The sequence below is a fragment of the Varroa jacobsoni genome, unplaced genomic scaffold (genome assembly GCF_002532875.2).
Source record: "Varroa jacobsoni isolate VJ856 unplaced genomic scaffold, vjacob_1.0 scaffold_1058, whole genome shotgun sequence".
NCBI classification, from domain to species: Eukaryota; Metazoa; Arthropoda; class Arachnida; order Mesostigmata; family Varroidae; genus Varroa; species Varroa jacobsoni.
In genome coordinates this window covers 1-19,453 of record NW_019213960.1, presented here as the reverse complement: position 1 = coordinate 19,453, position 19,453 = coordinate 1, and the positions used below count along the sequence as shown (strand labels likewise).

Below are 19,453 nucleotides of genomic sequence, written 5' to 3'. Positions count from 1 at the left end.
CTATAGTGGCCGAATCAGATATCTTACTCATTACTATAAGCTGGTGAACCGGAATTCACTAGGAACTAAACCACTAACCGGGAACTCCGAGAAATTTCTCATTTCGATTAGTCTCATTTAGGATCTATACAGTTTGGGGTAACCGTAGCCTACCAAGGGCGCTGCTCCTTGCTGAGAGCAGGACACCGATAGAGAGTATACTGTAGGGTTGTAGGTTAGGGGTTTTGGCATTATTTAGAAAAAAGTCGAAGAATCGAATTTTGCACGCATATTGCACTAGCTACATTCGAAACCTTATAACCTACTGGCATTTGTGTATGTTTCAGCAAATAACAATTTTAGAATAGTTTATGTTGAAAATTAGGGTAATTTCCGTTATATTAAATAATGTAACATTATTCTCGCCCCATATAGCCACCTTGATCTCTCGGTGTTGCCGCTAGGTAATATTGTTGTACTATCTTGATCATTGGCCAAAGTCAGGCATAGATCTTCGTGGTGTAGTCTAATGCCGACGAAATGCTCTAAAGGATTACTTTGCACTTCTTGTATCTTCTTGACGTATCGCAGGTCGTTTTTTCTTTCATACTATCTTCTTTCAAGTCCTGTTCGTCGGTGCTGCTCGTAGAATTTCGTTACCGTTCGTGTTGCCTTTAACATGTATTGCGGGCATGTTTGAATATATCATTAGTTAGCGCTGTAGTTAATATACAAAACTGGTAGAAAAACAACTAATTAAGTTTGGTGGGGGGAAGCATATACGGGTTGGACCACGTATTTGGCTATTATTATTATGTAAGTTCGTGCTGACGAACAAGTGGCAAAACCAATGGTGACATTATCGATTTTTCTCGAACATGAACAATGCCAGCCGGCCTTCAGTCGTAAAGTAAAAGGTAGAACAACCACTTAGATAGGGAGATGGCAAACGTGTGCAAATTTCAACCCTTATAAGATTGGGCTAACGATGTGCTTTCAAACACGTACAGCGTTGCAACTAACGACGAAACCCAGTTTCTAGTAGAGTATGTTTATTGCCAAACAAGTCGACAGAAAACATATTTTGAGGCTTATGTCACGTCACTAAATTACCTGCAACACGTAGTGAAGTTGGCATAGGCTCAAAAATACTTTTGTTAACTTGCTTAGCATAAACCTCTATTAGAAAGCGTCTTAGATCAAAAAAACGAAGCCAGAAATAAAAAATAGGGTCATAATCCTGTCAAAAGCCCAGTCACCGAATGCCCCTTCGCTATCTATCTATCGGCTGCTGTAATAATGATGTTTTCTAATACCTACTGGTAGTACACACTTCCTGACGACTATGGCACGGACATATTGTATTATTGTGTCTCTCCCTACCAGTAATGACGAGAACACCGAAGGGCTGTACGAGCAACTGCCTGGCGAGTCTGGCCTTAGTCCGGGTGACGAGGATACCCCGGGTATGTACGCGCCACTATACGCCAACGGAAGAGATCCAGATGAGCTCAAGAGATTACATCACCCTCACCTAGTTACGGCCCCTTCGGCCGCCGGAACTCCGGCCACGGTAGGCGTCGCTACCAGCCATAACACCGACAACGGTATGAAACCTCTTGTTCTTCTGTAATGATTTTTATTCTTTTCAACGATGTAACCTTTAAAGTTAAGTACAACCAGTATTCATTGGCTATTATACCAGTACTAGTAATTCCCGCCGTAATAACAAAAAAAATAGAACTTTATTTATGGGATGGCAGTGAGCAGGTACAGATAGCTGTGATAGATATTCCTATGTTCTATAATTGTATTTTTTTTCACCAAATATCATTTCTATACTGCGCTATAGTACTATGGGAACTGTGGGCGCGGATGCATCTATTGAATGAATACTGCCACTAAACGGACTAAACAAACAACACAATGATTGATGACCCCGAAAAAGCACTTCTTCATCGATAACTCAACCAACTTGTCTTCCCGATGAAGAGCTAAATATTATACAACAAAGCTATGAATATCATTAATTTTGGTTTCACTTATAGATACAATGCACGTACATACAACACAAAATTGATACCTGCAAGCCCATGTCGATAATATACAGCATTTATAGTGGTAAGAACGACAGTTAAGCGAAATTCATGCCCATTCTAAACATCCTTTATATCATTTATTACTCTAACCAGGTGGTCCCGGCCATAGCAACTCAATGGAACGCAAGCCCCGATTATCGGCCGGCGAAGCGCCTTCGTATCCGCCTCCACTTCCGCCCGCACGAAACCTTATGTCAACGTTTGCGGCTTCTCGAGGTACAGCGGGTTCGACCGAGAATGCTTATCTGATCTCGCAACAGCCGCCCCCGTCTTCGACGGGGGGACAGTTCTCTCGAGCAGCCCCTGGGCCCCCGGGCAGCAACAATGCAAACAGCGTTCGCAGTTTCTTACTAAAAAAGAGCTCGTCGTTAAGAGCAGCCCCACCCCCTGTAGTTGTCCCGTCGAGGCACTCTCTCGACGCAGGCAAAGGCCTGAGCGAGGAATCACCTGAAGACGATACCGTCTCATCAGGCTTAAGCGGTAAGTAACGAAACACGAAGAATGCGATGAAACTCGAATTTCTTATTTACTACTTAGCCTCTGAGAAACTACTTTGTTTTTAAACAAAGATTATTTTGATTAATTTATTATCACTATTTTTAACAACGAGAATCATATGTTAATGTTGGCTTTGTCATACGATCTGAGTAAGCATGTCATGAGTTACCCGTAGAAAATTACAGTCACATGTATGAGCTAGAAAAACAGAATGTCACCCTTAATTCTGACTGCTTTTTCTGCCAATGCTCTATAGAAACCCAAATATGGATACCATTTTGATTCGAAAAAGCAGCACCATTTTGTGTAGAAAATTAGCAAGGACACGTTGTGTCCTTAGTTTTGGCAATTGTTTAAAGGTTCACCATGCTAATGGTAAAGTGTATATTGCGTAATGTTTGTTTCACCAAAGTATTCGTGTCTCAATTCAACAGGGTATCCAACAACTATACGACTGCACACTGTTATTAACCTTGAGGCTCGCAACGAGATTCTTCCATCATTCTCTTTACACTTCATGCGCAACCTATCAGGGCTACTCGGTCCATTGTGTGCCTGCTGCTTATCTCTCAGGGCAATCGAACCCAATTCCTGTTTTGCATATTTTTTTAGCTTGACTTGGCATGCTACGCGCTAATTCTCAGCTACCATCGACGATTAAAATGAACTTGCAAGTTTTCTTAGCGGTTAGCAGAGCCGTTCATGATAATAAGACTTTGTTCGGAAGAGGTGCAATGACTTCCGCCAGCATTCTGATTAGAACCCCAACTTATATTAATTAGTTTCTTACTTTTTTCTGTGAGTCAGTGTTTGAGTAGCCAGCTTGTTTCCAAATGAATTTACTATGTATTTGAAAACGAACAAGTATCCTTATTCGCCGTTGCTAATTAAGGAAGCCCAGCCGAGGCTTTTCCTTAATGCTGCTTTTTTCCCCATTGTATCATCCCCAAAAGACAAAGTTCCAGGTCCTGTACGGTCTGCTTAGGCCGTAGTAACTTGGATTTAATTTGAATCCAATTTTCCCACGACGTAGAGACGTCTTATTGTAAACTGCTGCTGAATATGTTCCAGAATGAAAGATTTTTTCGAGCCTCGCGAACATTCAGATGGCCCACTCCAGACGCCCTTTCAGATAGCCCATCAAATATCCCATTAGATAAGATTTTATTTTAAGCAAACTAATAAACACGTAAGAGGTACTAAATACGGAAAATAGCTTGATTTGTTGTATGCATTTCAGTAAAAACTCTTTACTGGATCTTGATTATTTTCTCGAAGAATCGGAAATACATGTAAATAAATTCGAGCTGCTGTTCTTGGAATGAAAAACTTTTGAATTTAAAACAAAATGCTGTAAATAATGGTTACTAGAGAAGCTAACCGTCAAGTGATTTCTTCCTATCTTTTTATCGTTATGCTCGCGACGGAAACGTACACGTCCGTGTTCTGTGGGGTGTGACGTTTTGGGGCTCTGCCTGTATGCAATGTTGTACGCGATACTCTAGCCTATGGAGGGTACCCTCCGCCGGACCCGGCTCCCCCCGACCTCCTGCCACCGGCCGCCGGTTTTCGCAAGGGTCTGTGTGAAATTAAGCCATTCTGTGCATCTCAACTAGTTGTTGACTGTGAACACAATTATTAGTGTTGAAACGTCCATAGCAGTGATGATCCAGTAGATCGATACTTAATCCTTATGTATATTGAAAGAAAGACAACAATGATTACAAGAAAAATTGCCTATATGTTGCTAGATGTTACATTAATGACGATTCATACTGAGGAATATGAGATGAAGGATTCATATGAAGACAATGTCTTTGGATGCATGTGGGGAGGAGGGCAGGTTGAACTTATCGAGCGACTACTCCGCACAAAAACTGGAAGCGTTAGCAATCGATACGATTTACAAGATTGGGTAGCGTTATCCAAAGACAGTGATAAAGACGATCGTGTGACTAACTTATTTACGTTTTCTTTGTACACAAACGTGCGAATCACATCTCGTTACAAAGCGGGCGAGACAGCTTCACAGGAGTCGCTCTCACTCGATGCAGGTGAATATCTTGATGTAGAAAGATTGTAGAACTTAGATCATTGCAAGTGCGCTTGTCCCATTAACGATTTGACAACACTAGTTTCTTGTTGGCTTCGTTGGCTTTAAATGCTGAAATTGACCGAATTTCAAATGTTTGTTTACGATCTAGCGAGCTTTTGTCAACAAGCTACAGGGTTGATGGTGACTGATGATGTCCTTCTGATTCCTTGGATGCATGGATAATATCAGAGTGTTTTGTATTGCCTGTTCTATTCCGTATACGTGATAAAACCGGATCAATCACACGATGACCGCGGCTCATGAGTGAATCGAAGCTTCATCGTAAACGACTATGAAAAAATGATCCAGAATTCGATGTGCTGTTCTTTTGAGGTTTGTTTCTTTTCTGGTTATCGTTCTCACCTGAAGCACAACGTTAACGAGGTTTACATTCACTGCAATTGACTGACCATATGCTAGCGATAAATAGTCAGCTCGTTCAATATCTCTCCTACCATTATTTTGGCTTGCGAAGATGGCTTACGCACCAGTGGTGACGATGCCGTCATCGTATCCACCGCAATGTTCAGCAGAAGGCCCGAAGTATAATTCCGCCGCTCTGGGAACATCCCTCTCCGTTGGGGCGCGCAATTACGATACTATAGTATTAATTGTTGTCGGCATAACAAACGATCATGGTGACCTTGATGCGATACTGATGGACCATTTCGCTGGTGCTCTACCCGAAGCGCAAGCGACTCCACGACTCTCGCGAGCGGCTTTCATTTTGCTCAGTACTCCTGTAGCCACGCGCTGCATCGATGGATCTATTAGCGGTCCAAGTGATTTCAATCTGTTGTGGAAACTGACGTGGCGCCCGAGTCAGGCTCAGGTGACAAAGCCATGGATTGATTCCGAGTGATCCGTTGCGAATCCATGAATAGATCCATATAGAAGTAAAAGGATGAAGGCAACTGCAACGCGTTTTAAGTCAGCTCGCCAATGAAACCTCGCAATGGATGGTAAATGCCAATCCGAAGAGAAAGGTAGTGAACGAATGGATGCATTTGTTTCTTTCACAAACAAGGGGTGGTACTTCATTGAGATGTTGTTTATTCGGAACTTAATCAACGAACGTTCATAGTCCACTTGTGTGGAGCGACCTTATTTCACGATTAGGTGGGACAGCATTACAAAATGACGCATCATTAAATGCATTTGCTCCCTTAGGCGTCTAGCAAATATTTTTCTGATCTTTTCATGTTTGATTCGCTTTTGCTTCCGTCTAGGTCTTCCTATGTAACACCTCTTTAGATAGAGCCTACAACTAACGACCTGGGGGTCTCTAACTCGTTTCCAATGGCATTGATAAGATTGCGTTCAGTGAAATTATACTGTCGTACTCCTCTGATACTGGTGCGTTGTGCAGGCCCAATTAGCGTTTGCGAATCTTTCAGCGCCGCGGGATGACGACTAGAGTGACGAACTTGTCATTTGGAATGCATTCTATTAACTGTGAATAAGGGCAAAGCTCGGCCGAGGGCATATGTGTTGAACCAGCGGTGGTCGGCTTAACCAGCGACTTAGTTAGCCGTTGAGTAAATCCGTGCGGTAATTGTCAGTACACTCGTTCTGGTTGCTATTGTCATTGTAGTTCGCGAATTTTTTTATTACTCGGTAGTTCCTAATCAAGCACTGTAACGAAACGCATGTGTAACGCTATTACTGGAGACTAGCTGGCTAGACTGCTGTCGTACTGCCACTGTATCAGGTTGGGTGGACAATCGTCTGTATGAGCAACAGCGTGGTGGAACAAGCACGTTTGGCCACGGTTCGCAGACGCCGGATGACTCGTGGGAGCGTCAGCAACTCGCGCAGCTTGGAAGTCAAGTTGAGGGAACAAGCGATCAACTGTTCCAGAGATTTGGTGGGATGTTCGGACCTTCCGGTGGTATTGGCAGCCCGGCTGGGCTAGAACAACATAAACAGCACAAGACAAGGCAAAAGGTAAGTTTAAATATCAGCGGTCTGAACAATAACACATACACACTCGGATGGCATTCAGGTGTTCTATGGGTCCTTTCAACAAACCTCGATCTCAGTTCGTCTCTAGCTCGTTTAAGTGTGGTCGAAACAAAGGAACAATTGTTGGGTCTTCTCAATATACCATACCAGACACAAATTACAGCAAGTCTTTGGCGTTCTTGAAAACTGATTATCTCTCTTTTACGAGTAGCAAGTAGGAAGGATCAATTTGCGGGAATTCGACCACATCCAAAACGCTATCCAACGGATCAACGTTAGCGGCTCAGCGGGCGGGGCCAAGTTTCCGCTGGGAGCCCTTCCGAAAGCGCCCCACGGTTCACTGTTGCCCGCTCACGGCGGGTCCGGATCCGAAGTTGAGGACCACCACTATGCTCCCCTCATTCCACAACAGCCAAAGAAGAGATTGCCGAGAAGCGCCAAGGACAAGGGTATGTAACTTCACACGCACACAATACTTTCTTTTAGTTGCCAGCGACTTTTATCTGTTGCCGTGTCGATTTATTGTTAGAGTAGATTAGTCCAATCATCCGTTCAATGGTTTGAATTTTGGGATTTCTTTATGCTAACAAATCTAGATCTGCGGTTTATAAAAGAATTTGGACTGAATTTGGATAATTTATAGTGCATTTTTCAATATAATGATTTTGTAGCTTAATGTCCCTTAAATGATGGACTCATCCGTGTAGCTCAATAGTGACTTGTTTGGTTGATTGATTTCATGTTGACCGAAGTACTAATATCTGATAGAATTTATTAGACTGGTTGATAAAGGCCGTATAAGGACAATTAGGTTTACATTGAGGCTGCTAATTAAAAAGCAAGTACTGTACTATTTTCGATCCGTGGGCAGCTGTCTTTATAGGTCATAATATTCTTGTTAAAACGTTGCCGCTAGTAATAATCCAACAAGCCCTTCATTTTCTAATTGCAGTTAATTCGTTATCATCTTAAGTTAGCTGTTCATTTAAGTTTCAGTCAGACATACGTTTTCGAGCAGTGGTCCAAATTTGGAAACTTATCAGTTCATTGTTTGCTTCCCATGCAAGAAAATCTAATAACATTGCATTAATCACTAAAAGCTAATTTTAGAAGTATCTTGCTTCGTAGGGCTTTCCAGTCATTCATCGACCATTTTCACTATCGAAACCAAACGATAACCAATAGAGCTCAGGGACTGTTACTAACCCATCTTGATAGCTGCTATCAGAGATTTGCTTATAGATGATGAAAACACGTAACCTCAGATAAGAGAATGCAAACATTAGTAGGTGGATGATGAATCACCTTTGTCGCATCATAGAAGTTTGGCGCTTTAATGTTTGATTGTCCTAATGAGATACTAACACCAGAGATTCATTCATTCACTACGTATCGAGCTAAAAAGTCATTATGAATTACATTATTGTCCCTCTTCCCTCCGTGAAAACTACCTTCAATGATCAGCGGAGGTAGGATTGTTCCATATCATCTATCCGCTGCCGTTTAGTGTTTGGTCTGGCCATTTCACGTACGTTACATGCTCTAATTACATCCTTCTACACCTACCCGCGTCCTCTTTTACAAAAGTAAAATCACATAGCGCCACTGTCTATCCGCTCTGTCACTTTCTTATGGGTCTTCGCGCTGCTGTGGTTGCTGCCCTGGTCGGTGCTGTTATTTGTGGCGTTATGGATGCGTGACGCTCCGATTGGCCTTCTCATCCTATGGACACTTGCTGGAACCCGATACGAATCGACACGAACGCGAATGAACGTATTTACGAATGAACATCTTTGATAATTAACATCCCTTGTCAACTACACATGTCCGCCTTGTACTTGTGACACCTTTTGCGTACTGACGTCACCACGCATACTTCATCATGGTGTGTACTGCGCGTTGTCCTTGGATGGTTCGATAATATAACCCGAACGTTGCGGTTTTCACCTAAACGCCACGGGTGACTGCTGGCGCGTTGACATACTGTGTTACCTTGGACGCAATAGGCGAGGGACACGCAAGCGAGTCGGATTCCGTAGGCGAACTCAGCGATTCCGGCGACAACCTCGAGCTGGACTCCTTGGATCTCGTGGCTGGCGTAGGCGGCGATAAGGCGAAGCATAGAAAGAGCTCGAAGACACGATCAAAGAAGAAGGCAATCGCCGTCGCGCCGCCCAAGATCCCCCATCTTGAGGGAGGTCTACCAGCATTCCTCAACCCGACGACTAACCCATTGGGCCCGCTTAGTCCACAGGATCCCGAAAAAGGTGCGCGAGCGTGTCCAATTCAACCCCAGTTGATGTACCTTCATTTGAACAACAATCGATTGAATCCTTGTTTTTCTTCCTCTTCTTCGTCTATTTTTTAACAATTGTTCATCCAACGTTTTCCTTTTCTTCTTTCTGTCTGTCTGCTGCTCGTCTTACACGACGACACCCTATCGAATGCTTTGAAGTTGGGTGGAAAGGATAGCTCTTAGACCATGTCTTGTGTTTGGTTTCGTTACTTTTGCGGCATAACAAACGGCTGTTCATGTCACCTAGCCCCAGTCCCTGCCCCAATTCAGGAGCGTTTCGGGGGTTGTTGAAAAGTTGTCTACATCTGCACGGTTTACGTTTGACTGATTTCGCTAAAATACGGCATGTTAAACGTCAACACGTTCTTGCCACTTTCAAGCTTTCGATTTTTGTTACCACGGTCCGCCTTGGAACTACTGCCGAAGGGCTTCACTGTCCTCCTTAAGCTTGCTTCCCATTCGTACTCGTCTCCCAAAGCATTTAGTTTCTTATAACAATGAAATATCTTCATAGAAGATCATATCTCTGTCTACACCCTCGTCAGTATCTGGCACAGTTTTCATGGACGAGGCGCCTCAATTCGCATGCATAACTTATCTAACTTTTGTTTCTTTGCATGCAGTAATAAATACATTTTGCTTCAGTATCACATACATACCAGATGTTCGTCAGCTACCTGAAACTGATCAGTCAGTTAGTTAATCAATTTCTCATTTCACCGCGTATAGCCGGTTAGTCACATCCACATAAATGTTTAGGTATGTCTCAGTTATCTTTTGTATAGTAACCTTAATAACAGTGGGCGCCAAGGCAATCATTATCACTTGTGTTTCATTGTTTTTCGGCAAAAATGACGATCTCAGAATCATGTTCTTTAATCAGCTAACTTTACCGGTCGATCCTGATCCGTCAGTCATGCTTTCGTCGTGATGAGGTTCGCGAAATTTTGCACGTTTCAATTCTAAGCCACCAACATAACTAAGTTATATAGTTACGCCGTCTGCCATTTCTCAGTAAGAATGCACTATTTAGCTAAATTGATCGATGATCATAACATGAAGAACATGGACGAGACCATGTACGCATTAGATGTAAGCCTCGAGATAGTTGTGCCATCGATGTTTGCACGCCGGCCTGAAGTTCAAATAGTTTTCGTAAATTATAGCTCACGTTATTGTGTTTTATTACATTCTAGAAAATTACCGCTACACATTGAGTGCTGGTTTTGGTGTTTTTGCAGGAATATTATTAATTATAAAACTACTGTTTTTACATAAATTAGATGTTTATAGTATTAGAAGTTTTCACTGTATCTGTAATTCTGCTCGTTACAAACCCGCTGAAGTCTTGCGAACATAACTGCGAATGTACTTTATGCCTTCCCCAAATTTGGTGAAGATACATCGAAAAAAGTATGCTTCTCAAAAATCGTGAGGAATACAATGTGAGCGAGGATGAAGACCATTGCAAAACAACACCGTGTTTATTCAAAATTCGAGAATGAATTACGCAGAGCGTTAGATAGATCTAGCCGCCATTCAACAGATTGGTAGTAAGTTTCGATCACGCTGAGCTTTCTCTCATTTCTTTTATGGGTTTATTTAGTAATGATGCTGTGACGCATGACCCAATTTCCAAATTAAATACCAAAATGCGATTCACTCGTACGTGTCATGTAGTAGGTCATGGAATTGCCCCCGCAGCGCTTCAATCTAGCAGAGCATAGGTATGTAAATAAGTCCTTTTTCAATAAGGTCCCTACTATGTAGCATTATAAGATTTTCCATAATGCTACGTGTCGTTTATCATATGCACAGCCAGCAATTACCGACTATGCCTTTCTATAGATTTCACTTCTGCTTTAACGCTTATTGGATTGTAAGGTAACGGCGACTTTTATAGGCTTGGATACTCGTTTAAGTTGTTCGATGGCATTAGTCTACTATCTAGTTTGGTTATCCGTACCTTGTTTGTGCCATATTACTTTGGAAATACTGTAGGGATATTTTTCAAGCCAACTTCAACATAAGAAACTTGACGTCCTACAGTTAGATATAGCTCAATCTCGGTTGATATCGAAAAACGAAAAAACTCGTCTCCGACGAGTGAATAAAACGATCCATTAGAGCCATGATTTTATAATTTGAAAAATTTCCCTACAACTCTGCAGAAAGTTACGCCAAATGTTCCTAGTTTAACAGAGTGGCAGTTAACTGCCCTTCCTTTAATTGTTACGCAATCGAGAAGCAAATCAGTGGCTTGGGCTTATCCCATTATTTATTGCTTTTCATTTGTTTTTCAAATTTGCGACATGATATAACCCCGTAACATATGTATACCTAGTATAAAAAAATCCATTAAATCATTACATAACAATAAATCGTGGTGATGAGCTGATTTCTGTACCAGTTTGCACTCGTGCTGATCGTGATCTGGTCTGTGCTCTCGGTACTGTGTTGTTGTTGTTGTTGTTGTTGTTGTTGTTGTTGTTGTTGTTGTTGTCGTCGTCGTCGATGTTGCTGTTGTTGTTTCGGCGGTTTCGATGTGTTTGTGATGTACGTCGTGCATTACAGCTGCAGCTGCAGCAGCAGCAACGGCCCTCGGGGTGTATTGTTCAGCTGCGCCGTGTGCGTTGGGTCCTGCGCCAGGGTACGGTCCGTCTCTGGGCGCCCTCGGTTCGCTAGGCCTGGATCGCCTCGCGCTGCCACCCCACATGCCAAGCTCACTCCGACACCATTTCCTCTTTAGCCAGCATTTTCCCTCTGATAACTCGCTCAACTCACACAGTAAGTAGAACACAAAAAAGATTGAGAAGAGGTGAGAAATTGAACAACGAGTACAACAACGGCGACAAACATAACAATAATGAACGTTGAGGTGTAACAATAGTGAAGGTTGAAGCCTAGTAGTAATTAGCTCGTTAGTCTTGGGGAATTACTTACTGTACGTGAAGAGTTTCGCGATAGGACGCAAGATGGCGAAATATATTATGTTGTCTATACAAAATGACGGAGAAAAGAAGCCTCTTAACGATAGTTCCTCGTAACGATTGACGTTTGCAGTTCGTTGAGCTATATGATGGATGGATAACGTAAAATTTCCGTCAGTGTTAACGATAACGTTCTTTATTGAAAAAGACTAACAATGATCTATATGCCAATCATGTTTGTGCATGTGCCACGTTGTTATTTGCGTACAAATCTGCACAAAATCTATAAGCGTAAAAAAATATCAAAATTTTTAAAAATACAAAGGAAAAATAGTAGAGGTACAACGAAAGGCGAAGTTATTATCGTGATTTAGTGACTGCCGAAATCAGGACAAGATTTTGGCCAACCTTTCATTCAGTTACCAATCGTAATAGGTTACGGTGCTGTAGCGCATTCAATCTTGTGGCCTACTGAGTTCAGTCATAACCATATACACTGTTGTTTATTACTATCATATTGACCTTAGATTCATTGAGGCACAACAAAATTAAGTTGCACTCTGGCTCCGTTGTCTAGCCGTCGGCGCTTACGAGTTTAACACGCCATTGGCTTGTATTTAAGATCTCTAGAGTTGATTGTCATAGGCGGTAGCTAATAATTGACAAATAACAAACTTATTGAGCGCACATGATAAACGGTACAGTTCTGCTCGGTAACTAGTAAGTTAAGCTTATCTCACATGAGCTACTGGCAACGATAGCGGTGATCTCAAATGAATTGATCTCCAAAAATGGATCGCTCGTAATTCTTTGGCTAACAGATTCTTAGGAGTACAGTTGATGGACGTGATTTCTTGATTGGGGGGACTGAGAGCGGTTGAAAAAACAAACCAGGAATCCAAAAATAGTAAATAATAAATAAAAAAGTTGATTTTTACAGACCATTCATCTGCTTATATGGATGAAGAGCTTGTGTCGTGACGTACAATGCTATGTTTCTAAACACATCAAGTATTGTTTATTTACCGTAGATTTTGTCGTGGTGCTAATAAATAAGACATTTTGTAAAATGGTGGCGTCTTACAGCCAAAACTCGCCTCGATAGCCTGTCCTGTGTCGCAGGAGCAATGGACGATACCATGTCGCCGTTTGATAATCTCGAACTTAAGGTTTGTACGAATTTTCTTACAGTTAGTACCTATTGGCTCTCGCTCATATATATGCATGAAAATAGGAACATGGACTTTTGTCTTAAGCAACTTCTAACATTGTTTGTTTTCTTGGTTTCTTTGATATATTGGTTGACTACTTTTTGTGATAGCAAACATTGGGTGAAAAGCGCCGCAAAGAAAAGGATAAGGAAAAGAAAGAAAAGCGAAGCAAATCGAAAAAAGGCACAAAAAAAGGTATTGAAGATTTCGCACAGTCACCGGATAAATTTATTCCGCTGTTTGTCGAAAAGTGTATTCTGTTCATCGAGACCGAAGGCCTCGAGTCAGAGGGACTTTACCGCGTGCCCGGAAATCGTGCACACGTCGAGATGCTCTTCCAAAAGTTCGAAGAAGGTGAGCAAACGCTCTTGCCTTTCGTGTGTATACTATAATATAATAATCCAATTTTTGAGGATACTGCTCATTGAAAAGGTTCCTAGATGCATTGCCTTATCGGTGCATTGATTTCCGCTGAAGTATTCACGGTCTTTCTTTTCAGATTAGTACTATTTCATGCTGTGTTGTTCCAACAATTGAATATCTCGGAGCCCAAATGGGCCATCCTTTGGTCAACATTTCAGTGATATTAGCATTCCAATATCTGACAAATTAGTGTAAATCAAGCCGTTAAGTAGATTGACATCAGAAATGGCCGACCGCCACCAGTCATAATAAGCAATATGAAGTAATATGTAGCAGCGGAACCGAAAGCTTCATTCGAAACGTTTAGCCGTCATAAATATATTAGGAATTAGAAACTAAAAGTAGAGTTCATTTTTTGCAATTCTGAAAATGAAGGTTAATTTGTGTACAACAGTTATTCTATAACCATTGTTCTTTGTCTGTGTTACAGATCCGAACTGCGATCTGATAGAGTTAGACATACCCGTTAACGCTGTGGCAACTGCCCTAAAGGATTTTTTCTCGAAACACCTTCCGCCGTTGTTATCAACGCAGGCGATGAATAAACTGACAGATGCGTCCGCTATTCCTGATCGGTCGTGTCGCCTCCTGGAAATGCGGCGTCTCCTACGCCAATTACCGTTAGCCAATCTGGAAATACTTAGATACGTTTTCCATCACTTCGTGAGGTCCGTTGAACCTTAGTGGTTATTCCAACTGGTGTGCAAAGCATAAGAGAATCTATGCGCAATATAATAGCCCGCTCAATATACCTTATCGTCTTCGATTGATAGTATTGAGACTTTTTTCTTACAGTAAAATATTGACTTCAAATATTCCAGTGAATATACACTAGATCTGCGAAAGAAACCTTATAGATAGGATGGATACGTTGTTCGGAAAGAAAGACAGTAAATGCTCATTAACTTCTTTAATTGACATACAACTTTCTAGAAAATAAATTTCCCTTCTTACGACTGAGCTACAGTAAAATCCAAACCTCACTATAATCTACCTGTGTTCTTTATTACGGGTGTTTTGTCAGATCCACTTTTTTTTTATTTCGTTTTTGCATTTCATATCCTAGCATATCAAAAAAATAAGCATTTTGGATCTGAGCATAAACTAAATTGGTCTTATAAGAGCAGATTTTTCCTCGTTGGTATGTTATTTAATGAATATAAGAGCTCCGACTCGACGCCATGACTAATCTCGATTGTGGTCTGGCCATCGTCGAAATAGTTCACAGATCCTCATACAAGTGTTTCCTTCGCTACAAATTTCAGAGTAACCGAGAATTCCCGCCAAAACAGCATGGACAGCAAGAACTTAGCAATATGCTGGTGGCCGACGTTACTTCCATTAGAGTTCAACGATATGCTCATGTTCGAACGAGTCCGGCCACACCTCGAGGATTCCGTACAAACAATGATCGATCAGTACCGCTTTCTCTTTTGCGGCGAAGAAGAGGTCGTCATGGTGTAAGCTATCCCGACGAATTGACGCCTCGTATGTTTTGTAAAGGCATCCGTACGCATACTACCATCGCAAGCCGTAATCCAGGCGAAGGTAGTAAGTGATGGAGCCACGATACACCCTTTGATCCGATTATGTTAGTAGGCGGCACATTTCGCAAACCTTGTGATCTCGGCCAAGGAAGTTCCATTATGGAAAACAACCAAACGCTGAACCAACCTTATGAACAATAACAAAAAGCGAAATGCAGACTAGACAAAAACAAATCCACGGGTTGACACGTTGACACATCAGCTTCACCTGTCGATACACTCTTTAAGCTTCTGTAGAATATAATCGACCTATAGAGGATCCCTCTCTTCTACCGATTGTATAGCGTCAACCACCCCCCTATAGTCGCCCTTCTGCGCTTTGTACATCGTTACAATTCTGCTACAAACACTATATGAGTTTACACACCAGCCCGTTATTCCCAAAACTATTGTCTACTTCGCTGGTTGTTTCCTAATAGCTCCTAACTGTTCAGAAACTCGCGCGGCCACAATTGTGCCGGGAAAAAACTGATAGTCAAAGCCAATTTGTGTATTTTGATTTGTTCCGTTTTACTATGGTGCTATTCGGTCGAACCTCGATAATGGCACATGTGGGGCTGGTAATGATAATCGTGACGAGGAGGCTAGTGTGATATCACTATCTCTTAATTTATTGTATCTAATAGTACTATATGTATTGTTAGGCTACAACGACACCTTACACACAGCGCGTTGCCATCAGGACAATGGGTGTGAAGCGTCGAATCACACAGATTGCTTGAAATGTTGAAAAAAAAAAGATAAAAAAAATATGCAATGGAGAATAAACAGGTGTTTAAGTATTATTAGAGTGAAGTAATGAAGTGGTGGAAAATTACGGGGCAGTTTGGCCGGAAAAACTTTGCACTCGCAAAGAATTAAGGTCCTAATACAAAGACAAGCTTGTGAAAAAAAGACGCGAACCAGGCATAAAAGCCTTGTCACATAAAGGAAAACCAAATCGACTCTTTTCACTACGTGAGATGACGACAATATGTGAGTTAGTGGTACATTCTATGTTTAGAAGATCGAAAGAGGATGTTGGCAGTGGAAAGCAGTGACAAAGACGAACTTTTCTGCCAGCGTAACTAGTCGCTTGCGAGTGAAGCGACAAAAACACACGCGCACACACAGATGCATCATGTAAGAGATGGCTGGCACAAAAAACAAGAAAAACCATGCTTGTATATAGGCAAATATATGGCAGACTACCATATACGAATATGACTCAAGGACGAAACGAAGTTTTCAAATACAAACAGACTGACAGACATGCACATGCACACAACATGCATAGCTTTGAGATGCTGCTAAGAATACGAAATACTACTGATAGTATGTTCTATCAAAAAGTTTTCGCAATTGCGTGTTTGCTTCGGTGTTTTACGACCATCGCTGCCATTAGGAGAGCACTGCGTACTCCGGAAAGCCAGTCGTGTCTTCTGGTCAAAACGTTCGTGAAGGGCCACAATAATAAGAGGTGAAGAAACACACGACGAGAAAAAAACGATAAACAAAAAATAGAGCTAGCTATTCTGCGATAGAAGACGTCTAAACGATAAGAGATCTAGTGGAGAGCCGAATTAGCAAATAGAAGTAACAGGGTGTAAAAATAATATACCAAAACATAGGGAAACTACTAAGAAGAAGACGAACTGCAGAGAGAGTGAAAATGTTATTGATTTGTGGGATTTGTTTAATGCTAATACATGAACTAATGGGTGAGTGCAAACGGGAGAGACAGACTGAGCGCATGATAGTAAAACCAATTGAAACAGGGGGATCTGGTATAAATGTCTTGTACCAGGATCTTCGCAGAGGATCTCGACTGGCTTTGACTAGCCAATGCGTAACAGCCCTTTGTTAGTTAAGAGACGTCAAATAGTAGTTTTTCAGTGTGTTTGTCTGCGGCTGTGCTATTGGTAGTTCGAGTGGTATGCTACCAGCGTATTAATGCAGTATGTTGCAATGAAGTGACATGAGTAAAGGGAATATACGTGAGACTGAATGCAAAATGACGGCCGGCATGATATGAAACGTCTAGGGGCACCGGAGACAAAATGCGGCTTACTATCGATTGTCATTATAACCGATGGGAGACGAAAAGCAACGCTCGAGAAAGGATGAATTATTAGTTAATTACAGAAGCTGAAGGATCTGCTGACATGTGCCATTTTTAGGAATCAGATAGACGGTTAAAGACAGCTACGAAAAAATTGATGTCGATAAGTACGAATTATGAACGAGAGAATAAAAGAGACAAAAGGCAGATTAAGGTATGAGAGGAGAGGGAAAAAGGGCGCGAAGTAAGACGACTAAGACCCTTTTTCAAAATAGGTACGCGGAGACATACACATATGTATCAGCTCAAACAGATATGCATGTAGGAGTATTCCATAACTATGATAGGCATAAACGGCAGAGCCGGAATATCGTCTCAGCGCGACCGCTTATGGAGAACTGATATTCGTATGTAAGTTCAAACGAAGGCGGGAGCGAAAGAGTATTTGAGTCGCAGCAGTCTTGCCGATGTGTCCCAGCAATCGTTGATCGAAAGCGAACGATAAATAATCATGATGAGAGCATCTTCCAAAAGGGTGAAGCTAACTGTGCTAATTATATCTATATATTTATAATAACGGATCCATTAGACAGCTGATTATTGCAGGCTGACAATATCTATTAAACAGGTTAATTTAACAGCTCTCGTACTTGGTAATTATAATACTAATACTATAACTATGATAAGAATCGTAACGACGCCAGGTGTACCCCTGTTAGACTGAGGTTCGTACAAACCCGAAGTGATTCATAGTACACTGGAATTCCAAAAATAAGGTAAAATTGCGACATATTCATTTAATTAACAACAAGATCCGAAGAAAAATACGATTTAGCAGATTGTGGAACCACTGATTTAACGAGTTCTGGCTTTAACATTTAATACTGATCAACGAACGATGGAATCGTAAATAAGTGCCGCTTTTAAATCGTTTATTAACTGCCTTAAACCCACTTCAAGCCGAGCAGGGGCGTGCCACAGGGGTTGTCGAGTGGCAGGAAGTTCACAGAGTAGGTACAGCGATGTTTAAATGGTGTCTAATTGCCGTCTGAACTTGTAGCATTACAATTAAAATACACTATTCAGGAAAATCCTGTCTAGGTGATTTATGTGAAGAAATAACTTTTTGTCCGTGAAACAAAAATAACGCAGCGGAGTTATTGTGAAATAAACAATACCAAACGAAGAAGCGAAGCAGAAAGCAACATATAAATATTTATACGCAAGACGAGTTGCCTGCCAGGCGACTCTAATGAAATGTATATAGGACTGTATCATATAAGTTTAACTTAGTCATGGGTTCCACATGTATATTTTCCGGGGTCAGATCGGATCGCTCTGTGTCTGACCTTCTTGAAATTATTCGTCGTAGCATTCTCATCGCTCATAGATTATGTTTGTTTATGCACGTCGGGGCGTGTATGCGTTCTCAATCTTGGCAGGCCGTCTTTGTAAACGAGTATTTAATCTTTTTCCAATAATTATTATATATCACCCATACTAAACGGAAGCATAAAGCAATAGTTACAAGGAAGGTAAAAGTAGGTTGAATTTTTTATAGGGACCCTAAGATCTTGCACTCATTCCTAGCATTAATTCTAGCACAATGCGCTCGACTGTCGTGCGATGGCGAATATCTATCCGTCAATATTTTTCGAAATTGTTCTGCTTGTAGAAGAATTCGTAGCCCTTAAAAAGATCTTCACAAGCTGATCCTACTGAGTACGCGATGCGCACGCATGTACTCCTTCATGCGAATCGAATCGTGGCGAATCCAAACACTGTTTAATGCGTCCTATACATATATTCGGTTACGGCAAATCTCGACATGTGGACTGGTTGGTAACAGAGATTTGCTATGTTTGATTTTTCGTTTTTAATTATTATTGTTTTAGGTGCCCCTTTACAGAATATCTTACGTGTGCGCGGATTTAGGTTGTTAGCTTTTACTTGTTTTTTCCGTCTTGCCTTTTGTTGCAGCTGATCAGTTGCTATTTTTGTGATACTTGACGGCATATGCCTGTAACTAATAGTTAATAGTGTGCAGCGTTGAATGCTTGCAAGCAAACGTACAGAAGCCGAAACATGGCAACTGTGCAAGGTGTTTTTTTCGTTGTTTTAGAGTTTGATCGCAACTCTTTTTAGTATTATTTTTATCATTATTGAGAGGTACTACAGTATAAATAAAATTATTATTATACCATATAAATGACTGTGTATGAAATATATACAAGGTGGCCTGGTGGTAGAGCAAGATACGGAGACCGGAAAGGAGAGAAAAAAATGGGTAGCTCTGTAATTTTATGATGATGATGATGCTATTGTATTATTAATTGATTATTTAATATTGTTGCTATAAATATTCTAAT

At 41.3% G+C, this 19,453-nt stretch overlaps 1 protein-coding gene across 6 annotated transcripts in view; it reads left to right on the top strand.

The window, feature by feature from the left end:
* RhoGAPp190 (Rho GTPase-activating protein 190) overlaps positions 1–19,293 on the top strand; it is a 59,804-nt gene extending 40,511 nt beyond the window's left edge. For 2 of the 6 annotated variants that reach the window (XM_022843328.2, XM_022843329.2), the window contains 12 exons: positions 1,366–1,586; positions 2,172–2,558; positions 4,082–4,153; positions 4,589–4,630; positions 6,383–6,618; positions 6,848–7,085; positions 8,643–8,903; positions 11,507–11,719; positions 12,949–13,031; positions 13,184–13,427; positions 13,927–14,164; positions 14,762–19,293. In XM_022843328.2, coding sequence (XP_022699063.1) covers positions 1,366–1,586; positions 2,172–2,558; positions 4,082–4,153; positions 4,589–4,630; positions 6,383–6,618; positions 6,848–7,085; positions 8,643–8,903; positions 11,507–11,719; positions 12,949–13,031; positions 13,184–13,427; positions 13,927–14,164; positions 14,762–14,960 — 2,434 coding nt within the window. In that variant the 3' untranslated portion in view covers positions 14,961–19,293. The remainder of the gene's footprint in view (positions 1–1,365; positions 1,587–2,171; positions 2,559–4,081; positions 4,154–4,588; positions 4,631–6,382; positions 6,619–6,847; positions 7,086–8,642; positions 8,904–11,506; positions 11,720–12,948; positions 13,032–13,183; positions 13,428–13,926; positions 14,165–14,761) is intronic. The other 4 variants (XM_086970795.1, XM_022843332.2, XM_022843333.2 and 1 more) reach the window with 4 other exon arrangements.
* The last annotated feature ends 160 nt before the right edge of the window (positions 19,294–19,453 follow it).